The sequence below is a fragment of the Hordeum vulgare genome, chromosome 4H (assembly GCF_904849725.1).
Source record: "Hordeum vulgare subsp. vulgare chromosome 4H, MorexV3_pseudomolecules_assembly, whole genome shotgun sequence".
NCBI lineage: Eukaryota > Viridiplantae > Streptophyta > Magnoliopsida > Poales > Poaceae > Hordeum > Hordeum vulgare.
Genome location: NC_058521.1, coordinates 305,995,938 through 306,014,256, shown reverse-complemented (window position 1 = coordinate 306,014,256; position 18,319 = coordinate 305,995,938). Strand labels below are relative to the sequence as shown.

General features: G+C 46.7%; 1 protein-coding gene across 1 annotated transcript; it reads left to right on the top strand.

Annotated features, from left to right (window-relative positions):
• The first annotated feature begins 404 nt into the window (after window positions 1-404).
• LOC123448542 (protein LNK1-like) lies at window positions 405-17,039 on the top strand. Its single transcript, XM_045125484.1, is given in 12 exon segments — window positions 405-711; window positions 1,029-1,068; window positions 1,205-1,322; window positions 7,040-7,488; window positions 7,586-7,844; window positions 7,935-8,006; window positions 15,007-15,223; window positions 15,330-15,577; window positions 15,873-16,021; window positions 16,461-16,564; window positions 16,567-16,589; window positions 16,677-17,039. Coding segments are annotated over 10 exon segments (1,617 nt in total). The 5' UTR covers window positions 405-711; window positions 1,029-1,068; window positions 1,205-1,298; the 3' UTR covers window positions 16,749-17,039.
• Window positions 17,040-18,319: the final 1,280 nt, after the last annotated feature.

Below are 18,319 nucleotides of genomic sequence, written 5' to 3'. Positions count from 1 at the left end.
AGTTTTGGTGGGGTAGTGGTGGGCTTTGTTCGGCCTGAAGGTATAAGGTCACAGTTTCGAACTATCGTTTGGTCATGTTTTTTTTGTATCGTTTTGATGGATATGAATAGATCGCATGCTCATGGGCTGGCCCAACTCGCGGGACGTAGTGTGTGCTACAAGCGCCAGTTTGTAAAAAAAATGAACGATAACCGGTGCCGCCGAACAGTATTTCCAAAACAGAAAAAGAAATGTGCCACACGCGGGGTCCACCTGGCAGCGTTTTTGAACCAATGAGGTGCGAGCAAGTGATCGGATCGTGGCCGGCGCCTGTCGTCCACTACTCCCACACCGGCAGGGGCCCCTCCTCCGAGGCGCTCCCAGCCGCTAGTTAATCTGCCCACGCACCACACACCATACCAGCCGCAAATAAGATATAAAATCTTCCCTGATTTACTCTATTTTATTATTCCTGCCAATTTGTTTTCCTTCTCGCTTGCTGCCGTGGTTGCATATCCTCTGCTAGCTGCTGCCCCATCCTTTCTCTACTTCAAAAAAGAAAAATATTTTTTCCCCCGGAAGGCTCTAGAGGCGGAGGAGGTGCGAAACAGGCCTTTCGTCCTCTTTCTACGGCCAAGACGTCCACAAGCTACACGGGGATTCCTCTTTCTTTTTCCCACAGGCGAATTAGGGAGCCTCTGCAGATTGGCCTTGGTTTGGTTTCGGATTCAGGTTGGGCTTTTTTATCGACGAGTTTTTCTTTTTGGTTCAGTTTTCTGCTTCTCTCGAGTTTATATTGTGTGCGTTGTTGATTCTCAGATTTGTTTCTTTTTGTGTGTGTGCGCGCGTGTGCTTACATCTTTCCGGTTTGGTTAGCTGTTTATCGGCTTTCACTCTTCCTTTTCTGTTGGAAGAGAAATTCTCCATCTTACCTTTGTCGAGTGTTGAGATTCGGATCCGGCGTCGGGGGTGTTTTGGTTACAAGTTGAGTAGTATTTTTCTTGTCAACATTTCTGGAGACTTTGAGGGATTTTTCATTGTTTTTGCAGGTTTGATCCAACCCTAATCCAAATCGTCTGATTTGGCAAGGTGAGAAGTTCCGAATTCTATCTATCCACTCTGTTTATGCATGTGCAGTATAGGAGATAGAATTTCCCCGGGTATATTTTACACTTTCTCTAATATTCATACTGTATTACTCAACTTAATTGTCTCTATTTTATAGGATTTGATTGATCAACTACTGGGGATTCTGAGTTGAATATGATATCAAATCCGGTGAATTGGTACAGTTTCGGGCCTGGATAGAAGCTGTAGTGATGCCAGATTGGAAGGCGGGCGAGGTGATCTCCTGATTTTGATGAGTCTCTATCTCTTACTGGATATTGCATCTTACTAATAGTTTTCCAAGCGGCCGAATAAGATACCGTTAGATGTATTGGCATGTAACTAGAAATTTAGGCTTACAAGTTCTTGTGACCTTAAATAGTATAGATTATGTATATCATGTACCATAGTCTTCATGCTAACTTTGTGTGTTTGTATTCTATACCTAATTTTGATGCCTCAAGCTTTCTTTTTACTGTTTGATTAACTTGAATGACATGTTAGACCTGCTAATCTTCCGTTGGGTAAGCATGTGAACCAAGTGTATAAGACATGAATCTTCTGTTGCCATTGATTCGCCCCATTCTCTTTGTTGCTGCCGTTCAGCAGCCATCTATTGCTGACCTTCACTTGTTTTAGATGTGCATAGATGAGTAGTGCTAGTAAGATAACCCCTGATATGGCAGCATATCAATAGTCTACTAGGGACAATTACCCCTAAAGCAAGTTGATCTGGCATAAGAAATTCTATGATCAGATTGATGTTCCACTACAGGTCTCACCTACAGAAAATTAGTTACATACTTTCCACTGATAGAGCATAGCTGGTCCAGTCCTGGGTAAAGGAGGGTTGTGATAGGCTTGGCGAGCCAACGTCAAAACTCAGCCACTCTATGGAGATGAAACACAAAAGATTTCGTTAGGGCGCAACCCTCTCAGCGACGCGCCATATCGGATCACCAGAGTACTAGCCATGGACAGGGGTGCATGGAAGCTTGCTATCCATATGCCAGAACCATGAGTTGGTTGCGAGATCTTATGGGTTTCGCCTCTAGCTAACCCCAACTTGTTTGGGACTAAAGGCTTTGTTGTTGTTGTTGTTGTTGTTGTTGTGTTGTTAGGAATAGCAACTTCTATTACTAGGAGGCCAAAGCCACCATATATATGATGTACATGAGGATGCCAAAAGGCAAGAATACAAAAGGCCAAAGGCCATCATCAATATAACTCTAACACCCCTCTGTCAAACTCATGGTGGATCCACAACACTGAGTTTGGCAAGGTGAAATCTATGTTGCCCTCTAGTCTGTGCCTTCATGAAGAAGTCCGCTAGCTGTAACTTGGAAGGTACATACTGAAGAGCAACAACATGATCCTGCACAACAGCACACATAATAAGCATCAACCCCAATATGTTTGGTAAGCTCATGCTTCACAGGGTCCCTCGCAATGCTGATACACCTGTACTGTCGGACAAGAGGGTGGTAGGTGTAGTAACACAAACACCAAAGTCCTCCAATAGCCATCGTAACCAAGTCACCTCTGCCGTCAAAAGAGCCATAGCTCTCAACTCGGCCTCTGCACTCGAACGAGAAACTGTAGTCTGTTTCTTCGTCTTCCAGGCAATGAGTGAACCACCAAGAAAAACATAGTAAGCAGAAAGTGAACGATGATCCGAAGGGTCACTAGCCCACGTAGCATCTGAATAGGTTTGGAGCTGTAACGAACTGGAACGAGGAAAAAAGAGACGACGAGAGATTGTGCCACGAAGATATCGTAGAACATGAAGAAGGTGACTATAGTGGACTGAAGTGGGAGCGGAAACGAACTGGCTCAGAATATGGACAGGATAGGAGGTATCCGGACAAGTGACAACAAGATAGACAAGACTCCCAACAAGATGACGATAACGCGTCGGATCAGGCAAGAGCTCACCATCAGAAGCACGAAGGTTAACATTGAGCTCCATAGGAGTCTCAGCAGTGCGCTCATCAGTAAGAGCCGCACGAGCAAGAAGATCTTGGATATACTTTTTTTGGGAAATAGAAAAGCCATCAGAGATGAAGGGAACCTCAATCCAAGAAAGTAACAAAGGGGACCAAGATCAGACATAAGAAATTGCTCACTGAAACGGGCCTTGACAAATGCAATATACCCTGAATCATCGCCAGTGATGATCATGTCATCAACATACAAAAGAAGAAGAGTGCGACCACGAGCAGAAAGGTGGACAAATAACGCTGGATCATGAGCACTGGGCGAAAAAACAGCTGCAGTGATCACAGAGGCAAAACGCTCAAACCAAGCGCGAGGGGCTTGCTTAAGGCCATATAGAGAGCGACGAAGACGGCAAACCATGCCGTCAGGAACTGAATACCGGGTGGTGGCTGCATATAAACTTCCTCATGCAACTCACCATTAAGAAAGGCATTCTTTACGTCGAGCTGAGACACGGACCAAAGGCGAATAGAGGCCACAACGAGAAGTGTGCGAACAGTGGTCATATGGGTCACATGAGCAAGTCTCATCGTAATCACGACCATGCTCCTGCTGAAAGCCACAAGCCACAAGACGAGCTTTATAACGCTCAAGATAACCATCAGATCGAGTCTTAATCTTATAGACCCACTTACAAGTGATGGGACGAACATGGGGAGGAAGAGAAACCAGGTCCCACGTGTCATTGCGCTCAAGGGCAGCAATCTCCTCTGTCATTGCAAACTGCCATTCAGGAGGAACAATAGCATCTTGATTAGAAGTCGGCTCAAGAACGGTCGAAAGACCATAGCGAGAAGGAGAATATCGGTCAGGGGGTGGACAAGGCCGAGAGCGAAGACCATAAGTCGGCTGAGAGGAGGAAGATGACACACCAGAAGTAGAGGGCGCATTAGTAGACTTGTCCAAAACACGTGAACGATGAGTATAATGGAAAGGAAAGGACTGAAAAGGTGGAATCACTGGAGGTGGAGAAGGGGAAGGTATCGGTGATGAAGGTGGACAAGGTGGAGGTATCGGTGATGAAGGTGGAGACTCATGCGATGAGGGAGGAGAAGAAATCGTAGGAGAGGATGGCGTCGGATCTGCAACAGCGGGACGAGGAGTAGGAATACTGGGCACAGAGGGAGGGAGGTGTATTCGGAAATGTAAGAAAAGAGATGTCCTCTATGGAAAAGGCCGAGGAGGATGGACGCGAGTAGAAGGGACGAGATTCATCAAAGGTCACATCCTGAGAAATACGCATCCGACGTCCGACAGGATCCCAACACCGGTAGCCCTTGTGCTCATCACTGTATCCGAGAAAGACACAGTCAATAGACTGCGCGTTAGTTTGGTGCATTCTCGAGGGGCAAGCAAAACATAGCAAACGCAACCAAACAAATGGAGCACCGAATAATCAGGAGAATGGCCAGAAAGACGCTCCAGAGGAATACTGCCTTGTAGAGCAGCAGATAGCTGAATGTTGATGAGATAGGTGGAAGTAGTAACAGCCTCAGCCCAGAAGTGCGGTGGAAGAGAGGCGGCAATCATCATCGCACGCGCTGTCTCAAGAAGGTGATGATGCTTGCGCTCAGCCACACTATTCTGACCATGAGCACCAGGGCAAGAGAACCGTGTAAGAGTACCTTGCTCAGCAAGAAATCCTCGCAGTGCATGGGAGATATATTCACCAGCTGAATCTGCGCAAAAACACGAATAGGAGTGGAAAACTGGGTATGAACCATGGCAACAATTTTTTTGTATATAGATAAGACCTCAACTACGAGAAGACATGAAATAGATCCAAGTGTACCGAGAAAAATCATCTATAAAGATAATATAGTAGCGATGTCCCCCTTTTGAAGCGAAGGGAGCCGGACCCAAAACATGGATCAAAAGGACGCTCGGACACTGACTCACTATGAGGGTAGGGTAGCCGAATCTGCTTACCAAGCCTACAACCCAGACAATCCAACGAAGCGTTACCGGAGATAGACCCCAGAACACCACGATGAACCAAAGACGAGAGACAAGAACCACATAAATGGCCAATACGATGATGCCACTGCTGAAAAGAGCTGGTAGATGCAGCAACATGGGCTGCGAGACTGGTGGCGGTGGCAGCGGAAGGAAGACGAAGCCAGTCAAGCTCCCAGAGACCATTAGAGTGTCGAGGGCCAGTACCAAGCAGAGCGCCCGTGCAACGATCATGAACAAAACACGAATCAAAGTCGAGAATGACCCTACAACTAGAGTCAACAATCTGACCACCAGATATGAATTGCATGGTAAGTTGAGGAACATGAGCGATAGAGGGAACATGAAATGAAGAAGTGCTAAAAGTACCTCGACTAGCTACAGAAAGGGGAGTGCCATCAGCCGTAAGCACACGAAGAGGAGACTCGACAGGTCGAACGGAGGTCAAAGTGGAAGAATCACAAGTCATATGAAAAGACGCTCCAGTATCAAGAATCCATGGGGATGTACCTGAATGAGTAGAAGGTGGTTTCTCAGTGCTAGAAGAGTCAGTCATAGAACCTGCAGAAACCGTCGGTGAAGAATCCCAAGTATCAAGCAAGCATCTCAGTTGTGCAATCCCATGAGTTGTGCAATCCCACGTGCCGATAGGGACACGATAGAAGAGGTAGAGGTAGAAACACATGCCGGCGATGACCACTCACCACCACCTGTGGAAGCCGCGTGTAGAGTCGACCGAGAGTAGCAACTCGATATAGAGTCGCATGTGAAAGCCACTAGGAGAGTCGGCGTAGAGCAGTCATTGCCGCGCGCAGAAGTCGGTAGAGGAGTGGACGCAGGGCGACAATCACCAGATGCGGAAGTCGCTGAAGAACGACCAACACCATGAGGCGGTGCAGCTGCCGAAGGAGTCGATGTAGAGCGACCGGCTGCACCGATGGATGTCGCAAAAGATGTTGAAGTAGAGCAACAACCATCACCTCCAAACGGGCGAGCACCAAGCATAGAGGGAAAGCGCGTGTGCGAGACGGGATCAATGTATGGGATACTGTCAAAAAATACCGAGCAGCAGCGAGGGAGATGTGTACCCGACGTAAGCGTCGTGCTTCTTCTTTCTTTTTTTTGTTAGGAATAGCACGATTTGGAATTTTGGATCTGGATCAGAAAAGGAACTGACCCAGAACTCCAGAAGCAGTTCCACGCCACGCCCCACATGCACACACACGACCCGGAAGCCACACATGCACACCCACGACCCGGAAGCCACACATGCACACCCATGACAGCAGCAATGGAGATTGCTGGGCCACACGGGGCTGGTGGCCGGTGGCGGACAAGACAGGGCCGAGCGCTCGGTAGTGCCGAAGGAGCAAACCGGGCGGTCAGCCGTCGTGGATCCGGCGGCCCAGCTGATGGCACGTACGAGGCCGGCAGTCGGCGACGACTGGCGAACGGCGGTGAAGCCGCCGACAGCGGCGGCGGGCCAAAGAGGCCAGCGGCGGCTCTGGCGGGCCGGAAGAAGCCAGCGGCTCTGGTGGGCCGGAAGAAGCCAACGATGGTGGGGCGAAACCCTCGACTGCAGAGCGGGTGGGTGGAAGTGCAGCCGGCCGGCCGACAGCGTCCGGTGAGAGATTGGATCGGGAGTAAAAAAACGTTACAGCTCTAATACCATGTTAGGAATAGCAACTTGTATTACTAGGAGGCCAAAGCCACCATATATATGATGTACATGAGGATGCTAAAAGGCAAGAATACAAAAGGCCAAAGGCCATCAGCAATATAACTAACAGTTGTTTCCAGTGATAGAGCAATGTTTCGTGGTATTATCAACCACATGCTGAACTCTGTTATTTGTCAAGTCTATTTAGTAATTTAAATCACATTTATTCTCTCCGAGCAATAGAATTGTTTCACGTTCAGCCATTTCTCTTAATACTCAATAAAAGTAATTGGATTCTCTTGCTGCTCACCTTTGACTAAGCATGTAGTGCTTTTACAGTTTGAGGGTCAATTCAAGGATGAATTTGCTCAGGGTCATAACAACTTGCAAGAAGAAGGAGCAGGGCCTTTGAATATCTCAAATAAGAAACTGAAGCATGGGATCACCACTCAAGAGAACCCGCAGGGTGTCGTATCTACAGCAACTAATTCAGATTCACGGAAATTTAAGTCAGAGCACATCTACTCTACCTGTGTGGTAGCTTCCGACCATGTAAGAGACTGCAAAATTGAATCAAGTGCTTTTCCCTTGAGCACAGATGACACTACATCTGGAACAAGATACCAAACAGAAAACTGGAACAATTGCCAGTTTGCACTGAGTAATGGCTCAGCTGTTCTCAACAATTGCAGTGTTCCGCAAAGTGATTTCAGTTATGGAGATAATGATCTAAACTTCATTGATTGGCCTAGCATTGATAATTTTGAGGATGTTGATACACTATTCAGGTACTTTGAATGTTTCCCTTGCTGACTGTGTGATCTTACGTAAAAATAGTGAAACGGACTCTAGTCCTGTTTGGCTAATCGTTTTTCTCCGTCTAAGGGGGTGTGATTCCACATATGGTGAACAACAACTGGAGAACACTGATGAGCTGTCATGGATTCCTTCTTCAGATGCCATTTACTCTTCCGATGTTGCTCTGCAGGCAGGTTTTGGCTCTTCTTATTCAGACTATGGTATGCTGGATGACCTGTCAGCATTCCCCTGTGCACAAGACAAATCCCTACCAACAGCTGACGAGCAATTCAATGACAATTATGCATTCATCGAGCAAAAGAATGTTAATGTATATGGAGAACAGGCAAGTAAACTGATTATCCTTTCTTCTACATTTGCTTTATCTGGTTGCCCTTCAAGCCTTTTTGTATCAATATTTTTGTATGTACCATAGGCATACCAGGGGGATGCAATGGAATTGTTGTCCACTGACCAGATATGCAGTGGAGATGGAAATCTTGATATGGTAATTTAACCTCTTTAATCTTTCTAATATTAAGAATTACAGTGGGTGTGCTGTTCTATGAAGGGCATGTTTTCAATAGAGTAATCAAGATCTTCATGCTTTGAGTTCGGATATGGTAGCCTTTATATGGTAGTTTGACCTTTTTTTATTAGTCTAAATAAAAGGGCATTGTGTGTTTGCTTGGTTGGTATGTTGATCAGTGGTGTATCCTCTGTGGAATAATTAGGGAACATGATTCTTTTTTTCAGTTCCAATGTTCCTATTTTTGCGAGGTAGAATTTCAGTTTTCCTAATTGTTTCATAGTTCTGCTGTCTCCAGTCTTCGAGAAAGAACAAAATACAGTTACTTTGTAAGATTGCGATTTGATTTATTGTTTGCTGCTCTAATGTAAGTAACTTGCATGTGCTTAAGGCATGTTCCTTCCTGTCATTTCTGGCAACTTGTAGCGTCTCAAGATCCGACACTATGCAGATCTAGCACTTTCTTTAGTATCTACATAATTGATCCTAAGATGTCACCTTACACAAAGTGCATGTGACAACATGCACGCTATGCGGGTGGAAAATAAGTATCACAACACAAGTCATGAAAGAATCTGGAACAACAACATATATGTAAAACAACTCCGGAGATTCGAACTTAATGAATGAATACAAAAAAGGGTCTTTCGACCAAGATACAACTCATACAACATAGCGAATATACCTTAGACATGTAAAGTTTAACAAATGCCTTAAGAAGGCTTCAACATGACATATAAAAGAGTATCAAAATCAGGTTAACAACTACCCAAAAGCAACAACAACTGGATATAATATGACTTAAGCAACAATCTAAGCATGCATACTACGACAAGCTGGTTAAACATGGCAATGGACCAAGCAGAACATGACATGCTAGGAATGGAAGGTAAAGGCAATATCAGGTGATTGTGATCAGGCTAGGCATAGGAATAGGCATTGAGACTCAGTACAACATCATTACACTAATGCATGAGTAAGGGAGAAAGCATAGGATGTGTTGGAATGTTCAATTAGCTTTTGCTTGCGTGGAATCAACGCATGGTACATTCGCGGACCTTGCTCGTATCTCACGTCATCTTCGAGTCCTATCCGCGAAGAAACAAAACAACATTGGAAAGGAAACATCGGATGCAATCTTGCTACTATGATGAAGATCTAGCATGCTCATGATATGCAAATGCATCATGAAGCATGGTAAAGGATTCCACTATGTCTACCTACACATATTAAATGAAGTAGCAACACTGGAAAGGAAACATCGGATGCAATCTTGCTACTACGATGAAGATCTAGCATGCTCATGATATGCAAATGCATCATGAAGCATGGTAAAGGATTCCACTATGTCTACCTACACATATTAAATGGAGTGGAAGTATTATATGCAGCATTTCGAACTAACTCCATCACAAAAGTTTATTATGGTTGCACCCTTAAAATGATTTTAGAAGTGATTGATATGATGTGCGTTGTAGCCGGCTGTGGGCTGGTGCGCATCGTGGGACTCTGGGCAACGGGTCGCAAGTGCCGGTGGGGCCTGCCATTGTTGGTGGGGCGACAAGGAGGCGAACGGGCTCACTGCGCCACGTCTCATGATAAGCTCCGCACAAGAGCGCTACTTAGCTAACGAGCGCCCATTGGGCCGGCCCACTGCAAATAGTGTCATTTTTTTAATTAATTAAGGATTATAACTTTCGTATAATAAATGTTTGTGGCATCGAACTGGTAGAAACTAGGGTTCTACCGGCCCTCTGCCTTAGGTTATTGTTAGGAAAGCAACTTATCTATATTGAAGGCCCAAGGGGCATATATATATTACACATGACTTGAGGTGCAAGGAAAGTAAACATAGACTAATAAGGACTCCTAGACTAATACTAATAGACTAATAAGGACTCCTAGACTAATACTAATACTTCCTAACCCCCCCCCCCCCCTCAAATGCAAAGCGTATGCAATAGCATTGCATTTGAAGAAGTGTAATACTAAAAAAATGATAATCCAAATCCTTGTCTTGAGAGTGTAGTCGTAGCATGAAGAGTCTTCAAAACTTGTCGAGTAGCCGAAGGAGATAATGAAGAGATGACATATCAGAGGTAGACACCGCATCACTTGAAGATACGAGATAAGTATCAAGAGAAGATGAGTTGTCAAAAGGAGATGGCACATCAAGAGGTAGAGATCGAAGAGATGGCACATCAGAGGAAGACACCGCATCACTGGAAGATACAACATAAGTATCAAGAGAAGATGGGTTGTCAAAAGAAGATGGCACATCAAGAGAATAAAGCATTGTGCAGAAAATCATAGTCCACGACAACCGTCGGCGAAAGAAGCTCGGCGGATAAGGCACGACGGATGTAGATCGACAATGCAAAAGAAGTCCAGAAAATCCTATAGAAAACAACAAGGGCAAATAGGCCACAAAAGTTGCATAGAAAGGATCAGGACCAAAGAAAAGGCCGACGGACTAAGGTATGGTGGACTCGCATGGCATGAGAAAACATAAAATATCAATGGATTTGGTGGACGCAGCGGAAAAAATAGAAAACTAGAAAACACACACTAGATTAGGGATGATAGCAGCGGAAGAAAAAAAAATAATATCATGGCGGCGAAGGCCAATTCCAACCAGAGTGTGCGTGAGACGGTCCTGACTGTGAAGAAGGTGGTTGCTCAGTGCGGGAAGCCTGAGTCAGAATACCAGCAGTACCCGGCGAGGAAGAACCTGAAGCAGCGAGCAGACGCTTAAGTCGTAGAATATCCTGCTCAGTCAAAGCGATGGCTGAAGCTGTCGAGGTAGATGACGAAGTTTCTGTAGATGATGATTGCGCCTGGCGCAAGTGTTTCTTCTTCGTGTAGCAGTGGGACTCAATATGGCCATCATTGTTGCAGTAGCCACAATGTGGACGGGGGCGACCTGAGCCTCCAGAAGGAGTGGGCAAGAGCGGCGGAGCACTCGAGTGAGAAGGGGTCGGTGCAGCAGGGGGCGTAGAAGTAGCCCGAGCAGCGAGCACCGAGGGAACCTCCAGCAAACCAGCATCACGTAAGCGAGTCTCCTCAGCACGAATCTTAGAAAGCGCCTCCATGAGAGAAATACGGTCACAAGCAAACAACTGAGCACGCCGAGGCTCAAACTCCTTATGGAGCTGAGACAGGAACTCGTAGACACGATGAAACTCCAAGTTGGTCTGGACAGCCTGGCAACAGGGGCAAGTACGACAACTAGCAGTGCGGAGAGAATCGAGTTGGCGCCAGATAGCAGAACTCTGTGTATAGAAGTCATCAACAGTAGAGTCACCCTGCTGAAGAGCATGCTCCTGACGAACCACGGAGAGGTATAAGGCATCACCAAAGGGCGCATAGCGCTGACAAAGGCGAGTCCACATCTCAAAGGCAGTAGGAAGGCCCAAAAACTCAGAGGCAAACTGAGGCAAAACACTAGCAGTGAGAACAGCTGCAGCACGAGCATCATCCGCAGGAAGAGCCGGAGGGATCGGCGGAGTGGGAGCCACAGGAGGAACCGGACGTGACGGACAGCAGACCTCGCCAGAAAGAACACCCCAGAGACGGATGCCACGCATGTGAATGCGCATAAAGCCAATGAACTTGGTGTAGTTACTACCATCGAAGATCACCGAACAACGAGGGACAGGAACATAGCCCGACGCAGTAGACATTTTTTTTTCTCCTTTTTTTTTGAAGGGAACCAGTCAATGGGATCTGAGACTGAGCCGCGTCGGCAGGGGCAGTTGGAAAACAACCACGTCGGATCCAGGCAGCAGTTGGCGATCCAAGCAGCAGATTCAGCACGCAACGTTGCGTCCAGGCAGCAGTTGGATGTCGGCCATAGACCACCTCGAACGGCGTGGCGCGCAGGGCGGAGTGATAAGAGGTGTTGTAGCAGTACTCTGCCCATGCCAGCCAATCCACCCATGCACGGGGACGGTCACCTGTAACACAACGCAAATACATGGCGATCACCTTGTTCACCACCTCGGACTGGCCATCCGTCTGAGGGTGGAAGGCCGTACTCAGGCGGAGCTTCACACCCACCAGGCGGAAGAGATCACGCCAGACATGCCCCGTGAACACCGGGTCCCGGTTGCTGACGATCGAAGCCGGAAACCCGTGGAGACGGCCAATTCCGTCGAAGAAGGCACGAGCCACGGAGGCGGCCGTGTAGGGATGGCCGAGCGCGATGAAGTGGGCGTACTTGGAGAAGCGGTCGACCACCGTGAGGATAACGGACTTGCCGCCCACCTTTGGGAGGCCCTCGATGAAGTCCATGGAGATATCGGCCCAGACTTGGGAGGGCACCTCCAAGGGCTGCAGCAGCCCAGCCGGACGCAGTGTTTCCGTCTTGTTGCGCTGGCACGTAACACAGGACCGCACCCAGTCCCGGACCAAGGCCCGATCACCGGGGATGTAGAAATCAGCGCGTAGATGGTGGAGGGTCTTCTGCACACCCTCGTGGCCGGCCGAGTGGGCCAGCGGCAGGACCTGGTGACGCAGATCGCCGTGATCCGGCACAAAGAGGCGATGCCCATGGAGGAGCAACCCATCCGCCCAGCGCCACGACTCGGCCAGGTTGCCGGTTGCGAGGCGCTGCCGAAGAAGCTGAGCGTCCGGTGCGTCGGAGGTGGCCCGACGGATGTCGTCAAGGAGGGCGAATGAGGGCCCTGAGCGGATGCAGAGAGCCGCCCCGTCGGAGTCGTCAGTGTCCGAGTTGTGGTTGGTGTCGTGAGGGACAGGGCGTCGGCCACGGTGTTAAGGCGACTCGGACGATACTCCACGGTGAAGTCGAAGCCAAAAAGCTTGCTGATCCTCTGGTGCTGGGGAATGGTGGACAACCTTTGATCCAATAAGAATTTGAGGCTGTAGTGATCCGTGCGAATCCAGAAGGACCGCCCCCAAAGATACGGGCGCCAGTGGCGGACGGCCTGCACCAAGCCAATGAGCTCCCTCTCATAGGCCGCGAGCTTATGATGGCGCGCGGCAAAAGGCCTGGTGAAGAATGCAAGCGGTTCGTCGCCCTGATGAAGGATGGCGCCGAACCCCACACCGGAGGCGTCGCAGTCCACCATGAATGGCCGGTCGAAATCGGGCATCTGAAGGACGGGACCCGTCGTGAGGGCCTGCTTAAGGGCCTCGAACGCCTCCGTGGCCTCCGCATCCCAGGCGAAGGCGTCGCGTCGCAACAGGAGTGTGAGCGGGGACGCGATGAGGCCGAACTCTCGGATAAATTTTCGATAGTACCCCGCGAGGCCCAGGAAGCCGCGGAGAGCCCGTGGCGAGTGCGGTGTCGGCCAGGCCGCAACCGCCACCACTTTGTCGACGTCCATAGCCACACCCTCGGCTGAGATGACATGGCCGAGGTAAGCGACCGAAGGCGTGCCGAACGAGCACTTCGAGCGCTTAAGATGAAGATGATGCGCTCGAAGCTCGTTGAAGACGATGGCGACGTGCTGAAGGTGCTCCGCCCAAGAAGCATTGTAGATAAGAATGTCATCAAAGAAAACGAGCACAAACCGACGCAGGTAGGGGCGGAGGACGTCGTTCATCAAAGCCTGAAAGGTTGCCGGAGCGTTGGAGAAGCCAAAAGGCATCACCAAGAACTCAAAGTGGCCGTGATGAGTCTGAAACTCCGTCTTCGCGATATCGTCCGGATGCATCCGCACCTGGTGGTAGCCCGAACGGAGGTCGAGCTTGGTGAAGAAGTGCGCCCCATGTAGCTCGTCCAAAAGCTCGTCGACGACTGGGATAGGAAATTTGTCCTTGAGCGTCAGGGCACGGTAGTCGATGCAGAAACACCACGTGCCATCCGACTTGCGGACGAGGAGGACCGGCGCCGAAAACGGCGATGTGGAGATCCGGATAATGCCCAAAGCGAGCATGAGTGCGCACTGCCGCTCCAGCTCGTCCTTCTGCAACTGGGGGTAGCGGTAGGGGCGCACCGCAACCGGCACCGTTCCCGGCAGGAGATGAATGGGGTGGTCATACGCCCGGGCTGGCGGAAGGCCCTGAGGCTCGTCGAAGAGGTCGCGGTGCTGCTGCAAGAGATGATCCAACAGGGGGTGCTCAGGCCCTGTGTCAGTCGCGGCCAACTGAAGCTGCGGCATCGCTGGGGAGGCGCCACCCACGCCCGCCAATTGGATGCGGCGACCCAGGCGCCAGAAAGTCAGCGTCATGGCGTTTTCGGGCACCATTGGACTAAGCCCCTAACTTAACTAAGATAACTTGGGCTAAGCCCCTAACTTAACTAAGATAACTTGGGCTAAGCCCTTAACTAAACGGGCCCATTGGACCTCCTCCGGCTATAAGTCACGCCGGTCATAACACGAACGAACTCCGAATTGGATGAAATATATATGTGGCCTCTCTAGATTATAACAAGGCCACATGAAAAATACAATCCATTTAGACTTCATTAACTATTTATTTGGAAAATAAATCCATTTATTAAATAAATGGGTTTTGAAGATGAGTGATAGGTAGGCTTAGGCTAAAATTGTGAAATAATTTGGATAGCTCCCAAATATCACAAAAAGATCATGTCCAAAGTGTGGAGGTGAGTCTTGGGCTAAATTATTCACCATTTAGAAAATGGCAAAATAAAATAGATCTTGGGTCTAGCAAAAATATCCAAATTTCCTTAACGAAATGCAACATGATGCTGATGAAATGCTTATGATGCAAAAATAAAAATAACAACCAGTTTCTAATTTGGGGTAAACCCTGGGTTGTTACAAGAAGCCACTTTAATAGTTGAATTGACAACCACAGTATGTAACTGCATTAGCATTATTTATTCTGATATGTCATGTGCTTGGGAGGTGGTAAGGCAAAAAGATCATCCATTACTATTAGTGCATGACCTTTTTCAAGTAAAGTAGTATCCATTTGAGATGTTATTTTTTCCCCAATTATTTATAATATTTATCTTTATTTGTTTACTGCCATGGTAATATTGCAGATTGGCGAGCGATATTCATCAGAAAATGCCTTGCGACAGCTGGAGGACAGGAAGTTTTCTGTAGCTTCAGGATTTCAATTAAGCTCCTCCCAGAATTTACTGAAGCAAAAGCACCACTCAGATAAAACTTCACCAAGTAACATTACTTCCGATTGCTATTCAGATAGAAACTGCCAGTTCAGTCCATCTGGATCTTCTGCACAGAGGAACTTGATTGGTAATATATATGTAACAGAAATCACAGAATATTTGTATGAGTATTCGTTATGAGCATGTTTGTCTGCCTTTTGGTCTAATTATCAGACTTGATTGTATGAGTGCAGTTCAAAAACAAGTGGCTAATTTGCAACAACTCATAAATGATGAAGGACAACTTGGTCAACAAACATTGACTGGAAGATCTTCAGGTCCTTGTGAGAACTATGAGGTTGAAAAAAAGGGCTTAGGAAAAAGAAGTAAGGATACACTGGGTACATCAGTAGTGGTGGATGGCTCTTTTGTGTCGTCTCTTTCTTCTGATAATTCAGTTGAAGAAAGCAGCTTCCGACAACTTCAGGATGCAGTTAGTCAGGTACAGGATTATTTTCTGCCTTCCTTTTGTATGTATGGTTCATCAAGTCGAAATACCTTACCTCCAGGCATAGTTCTTTATACAAGCAACTTGTTTTTTTTGCAAATAGGACTTGTAGCAGCTTCTTCACTGTGATGATTTTGGCATTTTGATTCCCTTAAATGGTCATAATCTTGGGCTGAATAACTCAATGCTATAGTATTGGTACAAGCAATGTTTCTGTGTCCTGTTTCATTGGACATTAAAGTGTGTTATATTTTGGAGCTTACCTTATTTGCCCCCATTGTTGTTTCAGTTGGACGTGAAAACCAAACTGTGCATTAGAGATGGTTTGTACCGCCTGGCAAGAAGTGTTCAAAATAGACCAGTTTTCCCAAATGTGATGAATAGACATGAAGAAAGCTGGGATGTAAAGGATACACAAAATATGGAAACTTCGGGCAAGTACGTTAGGATTCTCATAAAAGACCATACTTTGTATAATAATGATTTTTTATTTGTGGCTTTGCCATTGTCCAGTAATATTTGATTAATGTTTGTCGAAATGTGTACTTTATCTCTGGCACAATCTCTTATCTTATAACGCAGTCTGAAATATTGAATCTTATTTCACTAAAACAAACAATGTATCTTACTCTTTAATGAAGATAGGCTGTGTAGATCAAAGAACTTATTTATTTTATGATGAGCAATTGGGAAGACAATTATTCTTGATGATTGTTGCTGTTGTATAGCTGATTTGGTAGTAACTTAACCGGTAATAGCTGGTAATCATTGAACATGATCCGATCTTGATTGAGAATGGTCACATCTTACTAATATTACTTAAATTGCATTGGAGCTCTCTGTTGCCTTTCCATATGTTGATGTTTCTGTTTTGTAGGTTTGTTGATCATAGGAGCATTGAGACGCAGACAAATCCAATCGATCGATCCATAGCACTCCTACTTTTTCATCAGCCATCAGACCAAGTGTCTGGAGCTGTTGACAATCCTCGCCACTGAAATCTCATGTTAGCACGTGTTCCCTTTCTCTCCTGTGATTTGCTGTCTCACTCTTTAACATGGTGACTCAAGTTTGAGCGATTTGTACCCTGCAGAACGAGAACCACAAGGCCTCTGCTAAAACTAGGTTGGTTAATGTTGTGAAAATTATTGGAGATGGCCTGTGAAGATTCAAGGACCACCTTTATTGAATCACCTTTATTGATATATTGTAATCATCTTCTCCGTGAATGTAAATGTTTACCCGATATGGTATGGTATGTACCATTTTAATCGTTAGTCAGCTGCAAGCGAAAAGAATGTACACCAGTTAACTAGCCAGCCTTGACTGTTGGTACCCCTACTGTGAATTCATTCATGAAGGTTGACTTTGTTGTTCTGGCTAACATTTTGTGTAATCTCAAGACAAAGACAGATATTGACATTGACTTGTATATTCAAATGACAGTTTTGTGTAATCTTGACATGACGATAAGTTCTGCGCAAAAAAAAGAAAAACATCCCCTTCCATTTCTAAGTGTGGAAGCCAATGGGTTTTACACGCTATAAGACTTGACATGTGCAATCTCATTTATATGCAGAAAATTCCTTAGATTCCTTCCATTGCTAACTATGGAAGCCGGGTTACACATCTGTTTTCTTGTTTGCTAGCCATCTTCTTTAAAAGAATCATTAACATTTTACAACATTTTGGATCAAATTTCAAGTATTGGTGCTAACAAAACCCTACTAACACTCCCATTTCCTTGGAGGACTGTTTGCATCTCTTTCCACTCTCTTCTCTAGGGAGGGTGTTCTGTGTTGTTAGAAATTAGAGGAGGTGGTTTTGCAAAAGAAGAATAAGAAGAAAACAGGGCTCATTGCCTGACTTTGGTGACGGTGACAGGAGTAGGTAGTGGGTGAACTTTGGTGGCGGTGACGGGAGTAGGTAGTGGGTGAGATGGCGGTGTTGGTGTTGGTGTTGGCGTCTTCCTTGACAGATGGGTTGTCCGACAAGAGGTGGGCATCAACGGGGCTTCTTCAACGAACATGATGGAGTGAGATCATGGAGAAATCAAGGCGGACCATTCGATCTTCTCTAGATCGGAGGCGCTAACCCTGTTCACAGGGACAAGAGTGCTCTATTTTTTTGATAAGATTAAGGCAGTGCCTATGAAGCATCAGAGTTTCTATGGAAGGGTGTATTTGATGTGGTTTCCGTCGTCTTGGAGGGGATTCCATCTGATTCGGGGTTTAGTGGGATAGGGATTTGTTAGGCGCTATTAGGGGACAAAGAGAGATTAGCAATTGGATAATTTGGAAATGGATCAATCAAAACCAATTAGCTTTTGTTGAGAGTATCAATTTCATATTGGGTTCTGCGGAATTCAGAGAGATGGACTGCTATTTCACTCCCAAAGGGGTGGAACTTTGTTATTCACACGCAACTATAGAAGTGAATCTCTTTCCCTCTTCCTCGAGTCTGCTCCCTCGTGCGTTTGCCATGGCTAACATGGGCGTTGTTATGGGGAGAGGCGGGGAGGTGGAGGGTACGTGAGGAGAGTTAGTTCTAGCAGCGGGGCTGTAGTCTCTAGCCGCCGCCATTGGGGATGCTGCCCCTTTGATATGATGTCCTGCAAGTGCACACGGTTTAGCTGTAGATTTCTCGAAGTAAGATTATCGATTCCACATGGAGCACATGAATTGGAACCTGTCCCTTGTAGCGACTTATGGAATTGTACCTGTAAGTAATTGTAGA